This window comes from Peromyscus leucopus, chromosome 8b, assembly GCF_004664715.2.
Source record: "Peromyscus leucopus breed LL Stock chromosome 8b, UCI_PerLeu_2.1, whole genome shotgun sequence".
NCBI classification, from domain to species: domain Eukaryota; kingdom Metazoa; phylum Chordata; class Mammalia; order Rodentia; family Cricetidae; genus Peromyscus; species Peromyscus leucopus.
In genome coordinates this window covers 50,870,984-50,891,935 of record NC_051086.1, presented here as the reverse complement: position 1 = coordinate 50,891,935, position 20,952 = coordinate 50,870,984, and the positions used below count along the sequence as shown (strand labels likewise).

Genomic DNA, 20,952 nt, shown 5'->3' with positions numbered 1-20,952 from the left:
CACGTGCATGCGCACAGACGCACACATGTTGGAGCTAGAGGACAATTTGTGGAGTTGGTTTCCTCCTGCTACCACCTGTGTATCAGGGCTCAAACTCGGGTCATTACGCTTTGGCTGCAAGCAAAAAAAAAGTGAACCATCTTGCCAGCCTGGCCTGCAAATTTTTGAAAAATACAATACAAAACAAAAAAACCAATAATAAGAATTGAAGACTTAGCAGATTTGTAAATATGAAAAAGAATAAGGAAAAGAATAAGGATGGGCAAGACTAACTGAACTTGTAGTACGGAACACTTTGTAGTACAGAAGGCAAGTTCAACTCCCTGACAGAAATCCTTCAAGACTTCAATCCACTCACTCCTACTAAGTTTAGAAAATGCGTATAAAAAAATACACAGCAAAGCAATAATGCATCTACCAGGGTCTTCCCTAAAACACGTCCCTCGTGCTGGAAATCAGCTCACTGGCTCTCGGTTTATCTTTTTGACTAGCCTGGAACTCTTTCTGGAGGCCTTGGTTGTTTTTTCTCTGCAGCAGGTGCAATATTTAGTATTGATTGTCAATTTGATAGGCTACAGAATCACCTAGAAGACAAGCCTCCGGCATGGCCTCTAAAAAATTATCTTGCTCAGGTTACATGAGGTGGGGAGACTCACCCTAAAGTCGACTAGGGTCTAGACTATGTAAAAGGGGAAGCTGGCTGCGCATGAGCACAGTGTGACCAGCTGCTTCAAGCTCCTGTCACAGGAACTTCCCATAGGGACAGACCGTACCCTTCCATGCCTGTTTCTTCAAAGGGTCCATCCTGGTGATCTCTGCGAGAGCCTTGCTCCTTTGCCTCCAGGTGCCCTGAGCAGAGACTGTGGGTGAGGTCTACCCTTCACCCGCTCACCATCTGCCGGCTGATGGTGATGCTGGGCCAGCCACGCTTCACCTCATTGCGCATTGTAAGTGACTGTTTCACATAATGGCTTATCTACGAGAGCAAAACCCACAAAGGTCTTCTCACTTAAGAGCTCACTAATGTCTACTTACAGTTCTGTATAAACCTTTTGTATGGAATTAAATCATTATACTTAGCTCTTTGATTCACCTGGAATGTATTTAAACTTGAAGTGTGAGGTAAGGACCCCTTGGTGACATTTTTTTTTTTTTTTTGACAGGACGTACTTTTTAAAAACTATCAACAGCCTGCTGTGTCTAGGGACCATTCTAAGGCACCATTTTACAGCAAAATCACTTTATAATGAGGTCCTCTTGGTCCTTAGTAGCAGCCTCCTGGATGGCCTCCAAGATAAATCTATCATCAAACTCGCACTGCTGAGGGATGTCTATGCTACAGCAAGAGTCTAAATGCATCTAAAGAATAACCCATAGATGGACTGAGGGTCGGCACACTGGGAAATGATGGGAAATGGCTGAAAATGGAAAGCGACCGCAGCTAAGGTTGTCCACGAGGAAAAGACACTGAAGCCCTGACACTGTTTTAGTCAGTGAGAACACAAACTGTCAGTGAGAACCAGCTACACTAACCTTTTCTCCTGAATTTATTGTCTCCTAGGGTCTCCCTAATGCACAACAGTAAGGAGAAACTCTCCCGACTCTTATAATTCCCAAAGGACTAGAGACCTCCTCAGCAGGCAATATTGTTACAGTAAATTTTCATCCCACAACCCAGACGTGGAAGATGCTGGGGAGGTCAAAATGATCGTGTCAACCACCTGAGCTTGTCTGAGCTATAAATTGACATTTCTAAGAGGCAATGGTTTGGCCACTTGGTAATAATCAAAATGAAAGGCTGCTTCCAACAAAAATATCACCAGGACTCACTGCAGACAGTCTACTTACAAACTGCGGAAGTGTGACATTGCGATAGTTCATTCTCCATAATCTACCTCACTCTATCACAGGGTGCAAGGTCACAATAGGTCATTTGCAACATACCAAACTCTGAGTCATTCTTCAACTTTACAATGGTATAGATTTTAAGACTTGATCACTGTGGAAGAAAGAACAGTGTGCATGTGTGCGTGCGTGCGTGTGTGCGCGCGTGTGTGTGTGTGTGTGTGTGTGTGTGTGTGTGTGTGTGTGTGCCTGTGTGTGTGTGTGCATGCACGCACCCTGGAACCTGCGACTAAGTTACTTTCCATGGAAAAGGAAAGATGTGGTATAGATGAAGGGGTCTGAGAAGGAGATAAGCCTGGAGAACCTAGGCGGACCCAACACAATCTATTAGTTCCGAGAAACAGGTTGCCCAGCTGCTGTCGGAGGGAAACATGGCAGAGGGTTAAAGAATGCAGTTGCTGGCTGTGAAGATGAAGCTGTGAGCAGGGAAAGTGAGGATCTTCTAGAAGCCGACAAGGCAAGGGGACAGGTTCTGCCCTAGGGCTTCCAGAAAGGAGCGCAGCCAGCTGACACCTTGATCTGAGCCCCTGGAGACCCAGGCTGAACTTCTGACCTTTAAACTTTAGCAATGTGAGTTTAAGTCACTACGTGTGTGCTAATTTATTGTGGGAGCACTAATACAATCATTTTTGAAAGTCCCTTTGGAACAATTAGGTGTGTAGATACTTCCTATATTTAGACATCCAGGAAAATGGTCCTCTAAATAACAATCACTCAACGGTGGGAGGACAGCTTGGTGGCAGTAGATAAAAAACAAAGGGACAGTCATCAGAACACATTATGCCAAAAATAACAAGCCTGATTCTAAGCAAGCCACTAAATCTAACCAATTTCCAGAAACTCTGGAGGTCATAGAATATGCTCAACAACCTAGGGGATAGGCACTGCAAGAACTAGCTAAGGAGAAACTGCAGGGCGAACAAAGGGTTAACAAAGAAACAGCAGAGAAAAACGAGTTTAAAAAGGATCATTCATACCAGTAAGACGGTTCAGGGAAGCAGCTATTAGTCATGACGTGTGGCCTACATTCGGACCCTGAGCCAGATAGTCTGCTTATTTGATTGGACTGAGGAATTATTTCTAATTTGGCAGGAGTGATAACTGCATTGTAGCCCTTTTTAAAAACTAGTCCTGGGGCTGGAGAGATGGCTCAGCAGTTAGGAGCACTTGGCTGCTCTTCCAGAGGATCTGGGTTCAATTCCCAGCACCCACATGGCAGCTCACAGCTGTCTGTAAACTCATTCCAGGGGATCCGACATCTTGACACAGACGTACATGCAGCCAATACATCAATATACATAAAATAAAAAAAAACATAAAATAAAACAAGTCATTGGTGTTGAGAGATGGCTCAGAGGTTAAGAGCACATACTACTTTGCAGAGGGCTTGAATTCAGTTCCCAGCACCCACACTGGGCAGCTCACAATCACCAGTAACTCCAGCAAATCCAACTCTCTCTTCTAGACTCTATGGGTACCCATATTCACATGTGCACATAACCACAAACAGACACATGCATATATACATAATTTAAAAAATAAACATATCTTTTAAAAAGTTCTTCTATTATATAAGCATATTTTAGAGATGTTTAGATAGAACATTCTGAAGTATTCACCATTGAAATGACAAAATGTCTAGGGTTCACTTTAAAAACAATCCCAGGGCATAAGCATATGGATCAGAGTTCAGGCCCCAGAGCCCATAGTAAAAGCTAGGTGTGTTGTAGAATGCTATTTTAACTAGGCAAAGATATGTTACATTTGTTTATGCTGTGGAATAATACTTGAACTATGTGAAGGTGTGTTACACGTGTTTCTGCTGCCTTTGTTAGCGAAGAAAAGATGGGTTACTTTTGTTTATGCTGCATTTGTTTAATTGTGTAAAGATGTATTGCGTTTGTTTTACCTGGCCTGCCTAAGGCACCTGATTGGTCTAATAAAGAGGTGAACGGCCAATAGCTAGGCAGAGAAATTATGGGGGTGTGGCTGGCAGGCAGAGAGAATAAACAGGAAGAGAAATCTAGACTAAAAGAGGAATAAGAGGAGGAGGAGAGAACAAGGGAGATGTGCTGTGGGATGGTCTGTATATTAAATGCTCTGATTGGTCAATAAATAAAACACTGATTGGCCAGTGGCCAGGCAGGAAGTATAGGCGGGACTAACAGAGAACAGGAAGGCGGAGGGAGACACTGCCAGCCGCCACCATGACAAGAAGCATGTAAAGACACCAGTAAGCCACAAGCCACATGGCAAGGTATAGATTTATGGAAATGGATTAATTTAAGATATAAGAACAGTTAGCAAGAAGCCTGCCATGGCCATACAGTTTGTAAGCAATATAAGTCTCTGTGTTTACTTGGTTGGGTCTGAGCGGCTGTGGGACTGGCGGGTGACAGAGATTTGTCCTGACTATGGGCAAGGCAGGAAAACTCTAGCTACAGAGATGCCTGGGGTCAGAAGCCAGGCAGCTGACAGACAAGACGGCATGAGAAGCAGTAAAAGTAAGATATACAGAAGGAGAAAAAGTAAAAAGCCCCGAGGCAAAAGGTAGATAAAGAGAAACAGGTTAATTCAAGTGAAAGCCAGGAATGAGCCCAAGCTAGACTGAGCATTCAAAACTAGTAAGAAGTCTCTGTGTCACGACTTGGGAGCTGGTGGGTGGCCTCTGCCTGGTACAGAGGTGTGGCGGCATGCACTTACTATCCAAGCACCAAGGTAGTAGAGAAAGGAGATTTCTGGGTCTTGCTGACCAGCCAGCCTAGGTAACTGGCAGGCCTCAGGTCCCAGGAAGAGGAAAGAGGAAGAGTAGGAGACAGCTCCAGAGGAACGGTAACCAAAGGTGATCTTTATCCTACACATGTATGAAAAACACGTGTATGTGCACCACGTGTGTGTGCACATACACACAATCCTTGAGGTGGGTGAGTGGGTACATACAGATAAAACCAGACTAGCTATGGGGAGATAATCACTGAAGCAGGATGAGGAAAAGAACATACCTTTACTCTACCATGTTTGAAATTTCCCACAGTGAAAGGTTATCAATATATTAATAAGTAAACAAAAAGAAGAGGCTAGGGACACGGCCCTGTTGTAGAACACTTGCCTAGCATGCGCAAGGCCAAGTTCAGTCCCCAGCACCATAAACAGAAGCAAGCAGAGGGACCAGACCTAAGCACAGTCCTCTGGTCTGCATGCATGAGGCAGAGAATGCCTGCCTTCCTTTGAGAGTTCAGCTGGTGGCACAGGTACTCTTGGCTGTTTAAATCCAGGGACCACACAGGGCCTTGCCAGCTTTACAGGTTCTGCTAGATGCAAAGGGTCTGGCAATACTGGATGGTCCTCTGGGTTTAGGAAGCCCAAAAAACACTTGATGTTATGATGTCCAATACCCAGAGAGAAACAATTGTCACCTTGCACTTAACGTATGAAAGGAATGCTCCCTGGAGAAGAACAAAGAGAATGAGGAAAACATAAAGTCAAATGTAAAAACTAAAAATAAAAAAGATGAAGTCAAGCCAAACAAAGAAATTCATCACTGTGTTTAGAAGATCCTCAGAGCAAGGTCTCAGAATAGATAGTTATATTTTGGCTTAGTTTTAAGGTTTTTGGGAAGGACTCTAATATATCTGGTAGCTACAAGGAAGAGTATCTTCCGAGAATGCTGTCTGTAATTAGAACTATCCCAAGATTTCCTACCAGGATTTCTCACTGTAAGATGGAGTATGGATTGTCACCTTCCTGTCCCCATTTCACAGGAAAATATTTACCGCGACTGTGGGGGTTGATCCTGCTGTCAATTTGATGCGATTTGGAATCACTATGGAAACAAACCTGTGAGCAGGCCTGTGAGCAAGTTCCTAGATTAGGTAACCGAGGCCGGAAGTTCCACCTTAAATGTGGGCAGCGCCCTTTCATGGGCTGGAGCCCAGACTGAATTCAAAAGGGTGGAGGGAGCTGAGGGCAGCATCTGTCTCCCTGCTTCCTCACTGCAGATGCCATGTGACCTTAGCTAAACTCCCGCTGCCGGGACTTCCCCAGGATGGTCTCTCTCTGTCTTCAAACTGTGAGCCCAAGTCAGGCCTCCCTCCTGAGTCGCTCTGTCAGGCAGAGCCTGTGTCCCAGCAGCTAGAAAAGCAACTCCCTGAGACCAGAAGTCCACAGCAAATGCTCAACCTAGAGAGCAGCTACAAAATAGGGGCGACGAGGCTGTGCTAATCCAGGAACCTCACCAACGACTCCTAAGCAGAGGTGGGGGACCCACGCTCCGTACCCCACTGTCTGACTTGAGTACACATGCCTGCGCTGACCACTGTCTCCTTCCTTTGCTCTATCTCAGATCCTGAGGAGACCAAGTCACTGTCAGCTCCACAGTCACCTCTGCTAAGGCCTATGTCTATCCCAAGCTACTGCTTAAGTATTGGGCTAGCCTTAGGTAACTGGCTGTCACGAGACCTAGCTTCTAGACTGAGCAAGGAAGGTATTCACTGCCTGCAAGTCTATGGTCCAGCAATAAGATTATTTGGGGGTGATTTCCAGAGTATTTCTCAGTCTCCACACTGATGTACAGAAAGGCTAATCAAAATCACAGCCCAAAAGGCAATCAGAAATGTTTTTTTTTCTGACTCATCTTTATCTAGCATAGGAGCCAGCAATAAAGTAGAACCACAGCACATCACGAGGTTCCTGGAGCACAGGAAATGCTACCAAGCACGCGGGGCAAAGGTCACTCTCATGTTTGCGTTTAGCTTGAGGGGCAGCTTGCTATACTTACTGGCAATGCGACAAGGGAACCAGCATTTCAAATCACAGTTAGAAAGAGCAGGTTAAGAAAGTTACCCAAAACGTGGGCTATTCCACCTCCCGTCCCAACGCCCGGGGCCAGAGGCCAGAGGGCTGGCGAGGGGCAGAAATCTCAGTGGAGGAGATGCTATGGCTTGGAGATGCTCCTAAGCAGCATAAACAGGGCATGCGCTCACACCCGACCTGAGCAATCCCCGAGTGCAGCACATTCTCAGGGACAAAAATACTTTTCCTGACTGAACACAGCTTTCCTTGGCAAACGGCGATGACAGGAAAATCCACTTGTATTAGCGCCAGGCAGTGCTCCCAGAAAGCATGGCGGCCGCAGAGCGAAGCGCTGCGTGTGAGCTGTGGAGCTCCGCGTTAAGTGGCGTTGCTTTCCATCAGACACACTTCCGGTCAGACACAGCAGTGGGTGAGGTACGCGAGGTTAAAGGCACAGAGAGCCAGTGTTTTGTTTACCAGGTAATTTCACTGTGAAGAAGAGTTCGAAATAGAATCAGACTCCTGTTTACGGCCAAGATGGACTGACGGGAACCAGATTTCCTTCTGGCCTGGATGAACACGGAGCAGAGAAAACAGGCAAAATATTCCAATCCACTGTTTGAAGAAACACACATCGGCAGACGAGGCAAGCTCTCTGAGAGGAAACAAATGAGATGTGCACTATGTTTGCCCAAGCTGCTGCTTGTGGATGCTCCCGTCGGGGGGAGGGGGGGTGCTGGATTCCCAGGTGGAATCCAGTGGACACCTTGAATTGAGTCCAAAGGGGTCAACAGCCGGAGAGCTAGAGAGAAGAAAGTTGCACAGAGAGAGCCCTGTGGTCTGGCAAGGCACGTGCACCAAGTCCTCACCGAGTGTCGCTCAGGGCTCATAAGACGCGAGAAAGAGACCCAGGGCCGAGTCACTTCAAAGGGCAGAAGGAATCGTGTTCTAAACTCAACCATGGTAAGACACTGCCTGCATTCCCATTAAGCAGATCACCTTGGTACTCCTAGAGCACCATGCAGACTATTCAGAGTGGGTTAGGCTCAGCAGTGTGGTAAATTACCTCTAGACCGGAGGCAAGCATGTTCTGTAGGGGGCCACATGGGAAGCATTCGAGGCTTTGTGACTCAACATGGTCCCTAAAGCAGCTATTCAGCTCTACTACTGCCAAGTGGAGAAGTGTCTATGGATGTTGTGTAAGTGAGTGAGCATGGCTGTGTTCCCATAAAACTGAATTTATGAGCCCTGAACTTTTAATCTCATATAATTTTTACAAGTCACAAAATATTCTTTTGATTATTTTTTTAATCATTTAAAAAAAATTAAAGCTGTTTTTGACTTGCACACCATCACAAAAAATAAGATTTGGTTCATAGGCCAGGGATTGCTGATCCATGCTCTGAAATATTTTAAACATCTCTTTCATCTGTCTTTAAAAACAAGACCCAGGGCCAGTGAGATGGCTCAGTTAGAAAAAGCACCCGCCTCGTGGGTCTGATGATCTGGGTTCGAGTCCAGAGCCCACGCAGTTGGAAGGCAAGAACTGACTCCACAAAGTTGTTCTCTGACCTCCACATGGGTACCAAGGCGTGCATGCCCCTATACATTGTACATACGTATATCCATACATATATGCAATATAAAATAAAATATTTAAAATATATAAAAGTCAAAGCATGACTCAAATAATACAGCTGTATCTCACAACAACTCACAAAGATATTTCTAGAAAATTCAAAAATATCCAATATTGGAAAAAAAAACCCCACAAAACTTGGATCCAAATAAACATTTCCTATTAAGAGTGAAACAAGGCAAGGATATCTATTTTCAACATTGTACTAGGTCGCAGCAGGTACAATAAGGTAAGAAGAATAAATTAAAGGTATCTATATTAAAATTTAAAAATTTAATTGTCTTACTCATAGATAACAATTATTTGTGTCAAAAAAATCTACAAGCAGGGCAGTGGTGGTGCACACCTTAATCCCAGCACTCGGGAGGCAGAGGCAGGCGGATCTCTGTGAGTTTGAAGCCAGCCTGGTCTAAGAGTGAGTTCCAGGAAAGCTACACAGAGAAACCCTGTCTTGAAAAACCAAAAAAAAAAAAAAAAAAAAAAATCAACAAAAAAGCTTCTAGAGCATATTAATGAGAATAAGCAAAGTTGAACAATCCAAAACAAATACAAAGATAAACAGTTTTATACTGAACATTTTAAAATGCTATTTATAATAAAAGTGTCAAATATTTAGGGATAAGTCTGACCAAAGGCATATAAGGTGTGCACAATGAAAACTAAAAAGCAATGCTAAGAAAAATTAATAAATGAAGATTTATTTAGCGATAAATCCATCTTATGGATTTGGAGATTCTTGTTGATGTGACATCAGTTCTCTCCTACATAATCTGAAAAAATGTAACTGCAATCAAACTTACAAGTGCTATTGTTTTCAAAAACTCAAAGCTGAATTTAAAGTTCAGATAGAAGTATGAAAATCCTGGGAATAGCCAAAATTACTGAGAAAAAAACAAAGTCTGGTGGTCTGTGTGGCTTGGTTTAGTGATCTATCAGAAAGGCACACCACTCAAGACCCTGTAAACACTAACAGAAAAGAACAGAGCACAGAGATAGGGTTATACCTATACACCACTTGATGCTTCTTGACAAAGGTAGAGAAATTCAGTAGTAAAAGCAGTGTTTTATTTTTTAATGGCTCTAAGCCAAATAAGATCTCCAACGCAAAAAGAGCCTGTCGAACAACTCAACAAGATCACAGAGCTAATGTAAAAACCTAACTTCATAAAACTACTAGAAGAAAAAGCAGTAAATCTTGCAGCGTTGGCCGATGGAATGTTTTCTTAGATATAATCAGAACAGAAATCCTACAAGAAGAAACTGGTCAACTGGACTTAAGAACTTCCACAGTTTGAAAGACACCACTGAGAGGGAAAGAGGAAGCAGAGACGCAAGGAAATATCCATAAAGCACGTGTGCGACCATGGGCCACACACTTGGTATCAGCCAGCCAGCTGCCCTTGCGGGGCCCTACGTAAACCTTTCTACAAACAAAACTCAGAGCTGTCTGCCAAGGGAACCGAAAGGACCTATGAAAATATCTTCACGTTAATAAAAGAGTAAACTATTTCAAAAAACGTCTTAGGAAAAAAAAATCAACGCGTGAAGATTCACGTGACGGTCCAGATGCATTAAAAAATTATCCATAGAGAAAGAAGCCAGATCCCCTTCCCAAGAGAGTAAATACTGGATGAGTCTACTCACATGAAACTGTGGAGAACAGAAACCAATTAGGAGTGACAGAAAGCAGATCAGCTGTTGTCTAGGAATGGGGGAGAGACAACAGGAAGACTCTCCAAGAGACACGAAGGAGCCTTCCGAGAACTGTGTTCACTCTTGATTGCAGCAATGTGTGTGTGCTGAAGTCCGTCCAATCACGCATATCAAATATGTGCTGCTCATGATAATGCCATTTACACTTCAATAAAGCTGTCTTTAGAAAGAATGTCATACACGTTGACATGGAAAAATATATTAAGTTAAAAACTATGAAATGGTCATATGGTAAGATAGCCATGTGCCTCGTGGTTTACATAAAATATATGTATTTATACTAAATATACTCATATAGGTATATATAAACAAGATGAGGACACACATACTAATCTACTTATAGTTTTGAGATTGGAGAAACAGCACAGAGCACTTTCCATCTTGTCTGTCCCTAATCTTGCTTTATGGTGCATTACTTCTGAAATTAAAAAAAAAAATAAACCCAAAACAAGAAACTTAAAAACTAGCACATTAAGCAAATGTGGTGGAACCTACAAATACAAAGGGAAAATTCTGATGGTCCAGACAGACCTAAGGGTAAAGGACAAGCTGATGATGGCCAAGTCAGTGGTAACAATGACATCTTTTTTCCTCAAGCATCTTGAGGCCAAAAAAGGAAAACAAGCAAACAAAAAAACCCAAGAGCTTTACAGCAACAATCATTTTGAGTCTAGTTTTCAATGGAGATAAGGAAAACAGTCAAGGCCAGGGTCAAAGCAGCAGGTCGGTGACCCGCAGTCCTGGGGTGATCAGTACCTTGGATAATTTTCTGCTGCTGTTGCCGGATCTCGTCGAAACCCAAACCTCTGGTCTCCTCGGGCTCCTCACAGAGCCAGGGGTTGGGAGTTCCTCGCTTCATTTCTTCACTCATCAGGCTGGACCTTAGAACAATAGTAAACGCATTAAATATCTCACAAAACACAGCTTGGCTGAAAATCACTCCCACAAGCACGCTGGCCAGCATGGCACACTTCAAAAAGTCATCTCTACAATTTATTGCACTCTTAGTTTATCCTAAGAACCATGTCCAGGACTGTAAGAGATCTGAGGCTAAGACACAACATAGTCCCTAGACAATTACATGGTATGATGAAGATGTGGGGGAGCCCAGCACTCTACTAATCATCCAAATTACCCTGGACTCAAAAACCAGCCAATTGGAAGTTGTCTGTTTATTACAACAAATTTTGGGGCCACAAAAGGCAACAATATTATTTTTCATGCAAATATAATATGTTGCTTACAGATTATAACATAACAAAATAAAATTTCCCATTAAAGCGTGCTTGGTTGGTTACAGAAACACATGCAGAGTTTCAAATCCAGTTTTATGAACATAATCATAACAATCACTGTCAACTGTCAACTGTGATCAGGTCCCCCTTGAAGAACCCACACTTGGCTCTTGCACAACACATGCAGGTCTCGTGTCTGAGAACAAGGAACACAGTTCTTGCCTCTGCCTCCCTGTCCAAAGGATGAGAGAATCATGTTGCCCAGGAAACTCCTCTGACTCCTCCAACATGGAGCTGAACACTCACACTGGTGCTCTTGAGGAACCTGGGAGAGGAGGATGGGGGCATGGTAGGAGTATCACAGACTAACGGTTAACTCAGATTAAGGGACTGCTATGTGCAGGCACACTCCGGCTGATTTTGTGTGTACTGTTCATTTCTCCATTGTTTATCAGTCTTCAAGCCCTGATGGCATCTCTTGTATTGCCTAGAAGTAACTGCCACCCTACTGCTTGGCCTTCACATAGTTAAGTCTTCTGACCACCAGGTAGGAAGGAGGGCATGAAAACCACCTCCCTACGCTGCTCCCTGCTCCCCAGTGGAGAGGAACAGCCACCAGCATGTCACTTAGGGGCAATATATGGGCAGTAACATCTACCCCAGGAGGTTTTATCAAGGATTAAACAGAGTAATTTATGTATTCAAAAAAGCGCTTATTATTTGGTAGGCAGAACTTTAATCAATAGAGAAAGTAGAAAAAAAACAAAACTGTACATAATCTGACTGAAAATCTTTATCCTGACAACACACAACTTCTCCGTGTAGGTGCTGATCTCATGCCCTCGTGTGTACCTGTATATGTCTGTGTGCATGTGTCTGTGCATGCATGTGTATCTGTGCATGCATGTGTGCGTGTGTCTGTGCGTGTCTGTGCGTGTGTGTGTGTGTGTGTGTGTGTGTGTGTGATGCGATGCTAACAGTGTATTCAAAATGCTGAATGCAGTGTTTGGGAAATAGTACCTTTTTCAATAAATTAACCATTTTCATTATATCAATTACTGCATTGTTTATTAGGCAGCATTAAGATTATTTTTAATAAGTTTATATTTAATAAGTATTAATTTCATATTTTGTCTCTTTAAAACTAAAACAAAAATCCTTCAAGAAAACCTAGGTCAAATACAGAGACTGTTTTTTGATTCTTTGGACTAAGATTTTATGCACAGGTCTGGTCTCTTATTCAAATGTACCAATTAACATGCCAAACACAAGTATGACTTTCTTCCAGTCTGTCAAAAAGACAGACATGTTCTTTAAGGCTTTACTTTCCATGACTGGCCCCCAGAACCCAGCATGCCAAGGCTTCACACTCATTCCACATGATAACCACTTAGCTTCACCTAGCTTTGAAGACAAGGAGGAAGGCAGAGAAAAGGGAAGCCAAGCAGGCAATCTGCAATCCAGGCATACTCATCCACTCCCAAGTCATCTCACCAGCACCAGCATGAATCTCGTGTAGGTGTGTGTGGCTCACTGCTAAAGCCTGGGTCACAGACTGAAAATAAATCACCTGAGACTCACAAGTGCACCAGTGGCCAGCTTCCAACAGTTGCAATTCCATTGCAACTGACTGACACCGCTCCAAGGTTGGTGTTAAGATGCTCTGCTTTGAGCCCTTGTGACACAGACACAGACAGACAGACAGACACACACACACACACACACACACACACACACACACACACACACACACACAATTAAGGCATTATTACTAAGGGACAAAACCCAACAAATGTGAAGTGTTTTTTAAACAATCTCAATAAACGGCAAGTTAGGACTTCAGCCGTGTTTATGTGTGCAGTTTGTGTGTACTTGTGTGTGTAGTGTGTAATATACTTTAAGTACCTATTGGGGATAAGAGTGAAAATGTGGACACCAGCTAATATCAACTGTAAACATGACACAGAGGAAAGACTTCCCAGTCTGACCTAATTCCCAGAGCTCAGCTGCGGGCCTGTCCCTGCTCATCTCTGACTGGGTGTTCTTACTTCACTGGTGTCCCAGGCCTGCCAGGGATGCACCTTAAGTATCCCAGTATGCCAAATGTCTACACGCCAGTCTCCTCATCCGCGTTCCACTTCACAGATGGCTGATATCATTAGGTAGACTGTTCTCCAGACAGCAGCCTTGGTGGACTCAAGATCCGACTCCGGAAGTCAGGGTAAAGAAGGGCACATGGTTAGGTAAAAAGAAACTGAGCAGCCAGCCCTGAAGGTATATACATACAGGTACCGATAGGATGATATGGACTGAGCAGGCTGCATTTACATATTTAGCTATATATATATATATGTATATAGATATATGCATATATATATTGCATTTACACACATACACATGTGAAATAATAATTAAAGAAAAAGGTGAAGAATCTGGTGGGGATACATGGGAGATGTTTAAGGAGGATTATTTGAATTTCAAAAAATTATGAAATAAATATGTTAAAAAGGAAGCCCTTCAAAAAAGCAAAAATTAAAAAAAAAGGGAAATCTATCAAATAACAATTTTTAAAAAGCAAGGCACGTCTTCCGTCCCTTTACCCTGCAGGAAAACCATCACCAAGCTGAAGACTTTCTAAGGCACGGCAGCCCGAGGCACTCCCCAGGTGCTCTGCGGCCGGTCTCACCTAAGGATCCTCAAGCAGTGAGCGTGTGCAAGGTCAAATTCACTCCTTTGCCCCATAAGCCTGTCTCCCCCAGGTCTTGATTCTGCTTAGCGAGCCAGACCTTCGGGGCACTGTGCTATTTAGCCCTCTGCCGGGTCTCAGCAGTGACCAAGGTCTCCTCCCTCAGAGATGGTTCCCAAGTTGCTGTCCGCACCCCCCTTTGGCACAGCCTAGGTGGCCCTCCAGTCACCCCCATCCAACCATCTTCTTTTCTGCTGCTAGGATGATTGGAGACTAAAGCCTCCCCGTGTCGTCTCCCGAGTTTACAACTTGACTCCCTGGAACTATAGGTTAAGTGTGAGCTTTAGAAGATGGTCCCACGGTCTCAGCTCCCAACATCCATCTGCCTTCCACACCCTTCTGCTTGAGCCCCACATAGTGCTCCCTACCACTCAGACAAAGGCACAAACTTTCACACTCTCATGTTTTTGCATGAGTCTGGAGTGTCCCCACCCCCACCCCTTTGTCCATCTGGCAAAATTCTATTCATCCCTTAAGGCTCAACTCAAATGTCACTTCTGCTGCTGAGTCCTTCCTGATCCCCACTCCATCCCCCTTCCCTCAAATCAATCACTCGCGGGCGCTCCCCTGGCACTCTGTTCACAACCTCTAACGTGACATTTATCAAGCAGGATTGTAGTTAGTTATTTACTCATCTGTCTCCCTTCCTAAATTATGAGCTCTGTGAGGAAAGAGGCCACAGGACAGTCATGTTTATATCCCCAACACCCAAAAGATGGAACCCCGGAATATGCTGGAGAAGCAGCGTTCAGGAAATGCTTACACAAACAGAGCAGGGAGCCCACCGAGGGCTTTAGCTGGAGGGAGCCAAAATGAGAACTGTACTTAACATTTTCGTCTTGAGAAATTAAAACAAAAACATAATCAACAGCTACCTGCCTTCACGACTTAGCAGTGAAGACGGATGCTCTCAAGCAGATGGAGAGAATTACTTTGAAAGGGAAATCTGTCAGTAAAACACCTTCCAGCTCAACCTCGCATTCTCAGTGACAAGTCAGGAGATCTTCTCTGAAGTTAAAGAAAGGACATGCTAATTACTATGCTTCTGAGATGGAACAGGCTTGATTTTCCCTTTTCAATTACTGTGGATCAAACCCAGGGCTAGTCAAGCATTACCACAGAGCTACAGCAATAACATCTCCTGTTGTCTTTTTTGAGCTGAGGCCAAACTGGCCTTGAATTCTTGGGCTTAAACAACCCTTCAGCTTCTACCTCTCCAGGTGCTGGGGGGGGGGGGTACAGGCCCACACAATGGATGGTGCCTCTCTGTGTGTGTGTCTTTGCTTTTTAATAAATCAATAATTTCTGTAAATGTTCTTTGAAGGTAGACCTTATCTATAATAATACAAAACTAATAAATATGATAGTATATTAGAGTCCTGAAAATGTTTCATGATCACTTATAAGGACATAACATGATTGTACTCTCAGCATCCAAAGAAAATAGTGTATATTATTAAATTATAATAACATGGCGGGGGGAGCACACAGATAATCCATCTCCCTGCTGACAAATTCAGTTGGAACCTGTCAGAGTTCACAGGGAGGGCATTCTTATCAACTGAACAGAGAGCTGAAAAGAAGTGAATTCCAAGAAGGAGCTTTTCTTAGCATTTCAAAAAGATGTCAACCCGACTAGGGAAAATGTTTGTTTTGTCTGGAAAAAAATATCAATGTTTGAGCATTCGCAGACCACAGGGAGGTTTACAATCGGGAGCAGCGAAGCTCTTTCTAGAGTGTCAGTGAACTGGGCTGTATCGACAAAGGTTTCTAGCTGGCCTTACCCACAGATGAGAAAACGCCCCTATGGTATGAAACGCTAATTCCTTTCTCAAAACGTTTCGTGTAGTTTTGCTCTGTGGATATAAAGATGCACAGAGGCTCAAATTTCAATCAGAAATGGACTCTCTGACATAAATTCTTTAGAGACGTGCTCTGGCAACAACGTGCAGACTGGATTACACTGACGGGGGGTGGGTTGGGGAGGGGGAGACTCGAAGAGCTAGTGCGGCAACTGAGGTGGGTGGCCAAGGCGGTCAGGAGCAGGAAGATGACAACAGGCAGTGGTGGGGACAGACAATGAGACACCCATTAAATGCCACCAGTCCGAGGGCGCAGCCTGGATGAAGGGGGTGAACATTCCCAAGTCCGCTTAAGCTGAATCAACACAATTTAGGGAAAAGGAAATTTCTCATTAGCATTCAGAGTTCAACACAGCTTCTGGAAACAACCCCCAAATCACACTGCTCACTCGAGATGAATGTGCTGGTGTGCCAGCACCAGGTGCTAATCATCTACGGATGCCGGGTAGGGTACTTCCTTCAGCCTGGTACGCCACACTGCCCTAGCTTGCCCTCCGTCCACTCACCTACTCACACACCCATCCATCCCACAACTAATGGAGAGCTCCTGTAGAGGACACTAACCTAGGGCTGAGGAGTCAGCGGGACACATACCCTGGTCTCACAAAGTGGACACACTGGGGACGGAGAATGCCCAACGCTGTGCCTAGCCCAAAGCTGATCCCCAAAATATTGTCATGGTTAATTTCAATAAGTAATCCCCGGTGAGTTCAAGCCCAGAATAACTAACTCATAGACAGACAATGTTTCCTTACCTGTCATCGAAGGACATGTCATCGTAGAGCCCTCAAACCTACTGGAATCGACTAGTTTTCTGTTTGGTTTTGTTTTTCTTTTCCCCTTAGTGATGGGGATCAAACCCAGGGCCTTCTGCATGTTAGGCGCCCACTCCACCATGGAGCCGTGTCTCTGACCGTTTCCCCCAGTTTTAAACCAATCCCATTCCTGACGAACTGCTTGCCGAACTTAGCTGGGTGACTTGGGGGAACAGACAGAGTCTAAGAAAGGGCATTTTTCCATTACCTTTCCAGCTTCAATACAGCCACCAACAGCAACTGTGAAGTACAGTGACGCTGTAAGCCTTCTTAATATTAATAAAAAGTTCCATATTAAATGAAAATCTTAACAGTTCACCGTAGAAGAGCCTAAGCCTTCCATTTGGAGCAGCAATCACAGTACCAGCTTCATGGTGACGGAGCGCCTTCTGCTGGTCAGTGGGGGAACTGCCGCTACAATAACAGGCCAACGTCATCGCAAGCATTTGTAAGCCAACTCCGTGCTTTATTAATACAAAATGTGTGCCTGTAAACATGGTTAGAAGTAGAATGCGCAACAGAGACCAAGAAGCTCACACAATATGAGGAGCCACATCTCTGTTCCTCGTTCGCATAGTTCTTTATAATCCAACGGTTTCATTATCTGGTGAGGGTCCAGATGAGATGAACAATACATGTTTTGCACTTAGAAATGTCACGTGTCTAACATGCACAACTAACCCTGCCTCAACACTATCCTTTCCCCCCTTATTCAGAATGCTTGTTTCCACTCCAGTACTTTATAAAGTAATGCTGAAACGCTCAGTGGATTGTGCACACCACTAGGAACAAACTCCCTGGCTGGCAGGCAGCAGTGGCACAAATCTGTTTGGCAACTGATGTATAAGGATGCAAATATGGCACTAAGAGACTAATTAAGGGTGTCAAATGGTAATGTATATATACAAGCAATACCCACGGAGCCAAGGACCACCTACATGGCCATCATTTAGCCTCAACAATTCAATTTTTATTGCACTGAGCCAGCCAACTCCCGCCTAAAGATGCCAATTAGTGAGATGGAGGCCCATGCTTTTAACCACGGTCCCCTTTTGCTGTGGGGACACAACCCAGCAGTCTGTAAGGCACCTCGGGTGACTTTTTAAAATACTTTAATTTTATTTTATGCACATTGGTGCGAGGGTGTCAGATCCCCTGGAACTGGAGTTACCAACAGTTGTGAGGTGCCATGTGGGTGCTGGGAATCGAACCTGGGTCCCCTGGAAGAACAGTCAGCGCTCTTAACTGCTGAGCCATTTCTCCAGCCCCTCAGGTGACTTTTATGCAGCCAGCTGGACACCAAATCTATAGACTGGTGTGAAAGCTACTGCCCCAGGGGCCATAGAGTCCAAGAAAGCATAAAGTGGGCAGGGTGGCACACGCCTCTATCCCAGCACTTAGGAACCGAGGCAGGATTCTGCAAATCTGAGGACAACCTGGAGTATATGGAGAGAACATACAGGCGAGCCCAGTGGCCAGCCTGGGTTGTAGAGAGACCCTGACTTAAAAAATACATTAAAAAGTTCAAAATGGAACTCATCTCTCAGGACTACTCAAGTCTCAAGTCTTCCGGTGCTTCCTTGGCCTCTTTCCTATTCCTTCTAATTTCCTACACAGCCTTTAGGGCCCCTGCCACACGATTCTGTACGACATCCTCTGCAGTGTGTTGTTCTCTGGTCACTTTGTGAAAAGACAGAAAGACCTTCCCATGGCATGCCATTGCCTCAGCATCACTGAGAGCGAGCACTCAGTCCTGGCTACGGGGCGCTTTCCAGTTCACAAAGGGCCTTCACATGCACCCATCACATGTGAGCTTCGCAAGCTGCAAGAGTCCTGGTCGTCTTCATTTTACAGGAAATGGAATGGGAATTACAACTCAGACCCAGGCTTTCTTACAGTCATTTGTTTCCTCCACACGTGCGAAGCTGACAATACGGTGCCATAGGGGTCCTACCGTCCCCAGATGCAAAGAGCAGGAGAAAGGACAAAGGACCGGAGGCCAGGGAGAAAAAGACAAACCACAACCCCGTACAGCAGGCAACGGTGGCGGGAGACTAAGATCAAGAGGGACGGGAGACAAAGCCGGAGCAAAGGATGCCGGCTCCTCTCTGAAACTGCTTCAGCTCCAACACAGGAACATTAAACTTGGCATCTTCATCCATAAACCAAACGAGTAAGCCTTCCTTGGCACCTCTGGAGACCGTGAAGGTAGAAAAAGACAGACCGATGGACTGATCTGTCTACCTCCTCACCTACCTACATTTTCATTTCTTAATTTGTATTTATTAAAAAGTTTAACTTGGGAGACTGCAGAGATGGCTCATGAGGTAGAGTACTTGCCACACAAACATGAGGATCTTACTTCAATCCCTAGCAGCCATGTTAAAACAAACAAACAAACAAACAAACAAAAAACCACACAGGGTATGGCAGTACATGCCTATAATCTCAGTCCTGGGAGCAGGGGGTAGGGGTAAGGAGGACATGACTGAGGCAGGAGACTCCCTGGGGCTGCCTGGACAGGCATTCTAGCTGGATCAATGGGATACAGGTTCAATGAGAGACCCTGTGTCAAAAAATGAGGTGGAGAGCGGTTGAGGACAATACCAGGTATTGATCCATGACCTCCGCTCTCACACACAGAGAGAGAGACAGAGACAGAGAGACAGACAGAGAAGAGAAAAGAGCAAAACTTGGAAAGTACTCAATATATTTAAAAAACAAAACAAGACAAAAAAAAAAAAAAAAAAAAAAAAAAACCACCCCGGGCAATGAACTAAAACACAGTGTGCACAGTAACTCTTCTTTCTTCCTCCTGCTTTTTAATGGACTGGGATTTTTCTCCTTTTCAATTCCCAAATGACTTTTGTAATTTAAAATTAATACATGCAGCTGTAGAGATCTTTATTTTCCATGCCCAAAGTCATCACTACACCATTATAATACCAAGTACTGAAATGCAAAACAGACTTTTTTTTTCACCCATAGATTAAGAAAACCTACCAAGTTCTAGGACACCCACTGATGGCTAACAGGTTGGGAAACAGGCCCTCCCACACCCTGCAGGCATTGCAACTTTTAAGAAATACACAGGGCGGTTGGTTCCTTTAAACTCCCAACACGCATATCTTGGGGGTTCCGTGCTTTAAGAACAGAGGCCCAGTGCCCATAGCACTTGCCTCAGCCACGTATATAATCACAAAAAAGGAAACAAAACAGCCCGACAACAACACTATGGACAGTTACAAGAATGGCCGCATGTTTATAACTGCGAACCACTCACTGTTGCATAGAGTGTGTTAAACCTACTGATTTAGAGGAACGACCAAACTTAAGTGAAAACAGTAAATTACAGAGAAATGTTTATATATATATATTACTGTTTTCCGAAAAAAATACATTTCTAGCAATACACTTGTAAGTATAAACAACAGAAAGTTGGATCAAGAAAACTCTCCACCATTAACACTGCTGACTTTTGGAGTTTGGTGTCAGGGAAGGAAGAGACAATGTTAACAACCACAGTATAACGGTGAGGTTTGGTATATCAGCTAAAAAAATACATTTAAAAAAGTGTGACAGCCTATGTGGAGACCATTAGGAAGACATATTGAAAACATTCCTCTAACTTGAAAATCAAGAACATAAGAGCATAAGAGGCAGGCCTGTTAACACACATGTGCAATCCAGCACTTGGGAGGAAGAGGCAGGAGGATCAGGAACTCAAGGTTGTACTGTGGTTGTTAAGACCAGCCTGGGATGGAGAGAGGGAGAGGAGGAAAACAGGAAGAAAGGGAGGAAGGGAGAGAGAGAGGAAAATGAGGAGGAGAGGAGAAGTGGGGGTGGAGGTGTGGGGGGGAGGTAGCAGGGTGTGTGTGTGTGTGTGTGTGTGTGTGTGTGTGTGTGTGTGTGTCAATTTTTCCAAGGGAGAAAAAGCAATGAATGAAAAAGATTCCTAAGTAAAAAAACCAACCAAACAAACAAAAGACCAGCAATAAGCAGACTGGGCCTGGAGCAGAGTCTGGAGCCCATGAAGGAAGACATAAAACTGACCGGCAGGCTGGCAGTCCACACGGGGAGGGAAAGGCTAGGGCGGGAGCAGGAGGTAGTGCGGTTGCTTTCCTAGCATTCAGGAAGCACAGACAGTGTCCGCATTCTCTCCTTGCTCTGAGGGAAGGAAGCAAAGGGAAGTTGGGTGTGTTTCCTCTTCTGCTGACTTATATCCCCACCATGTGGTCTGCGCAGG

At 44.4% G+C, this 20,952-nt stretch overlaps 1 protein-coding gene across 1 annotated transcript in view; it reads right to left on the bottom strand.

Annotated features, from left to right (window-relative positions):
• The window catches only part of Stx8 (syntaxin 8), a 247,999-nt gene that overhangs the window by 193,884 nt on the left and 33,163 nt on the right, over positions 1-20,952 (bottom strand). The window contains exon 5 of the mRNA XM_028869388.2: positions 10,805-10,929. Coding sequence (XP_028725221.1) covers positions 10,805-10,929 — 125 coding nt within the window. The remainder of the gene's footprint in view (positions 1-10,804; positions 10,930-20,952) is intronic.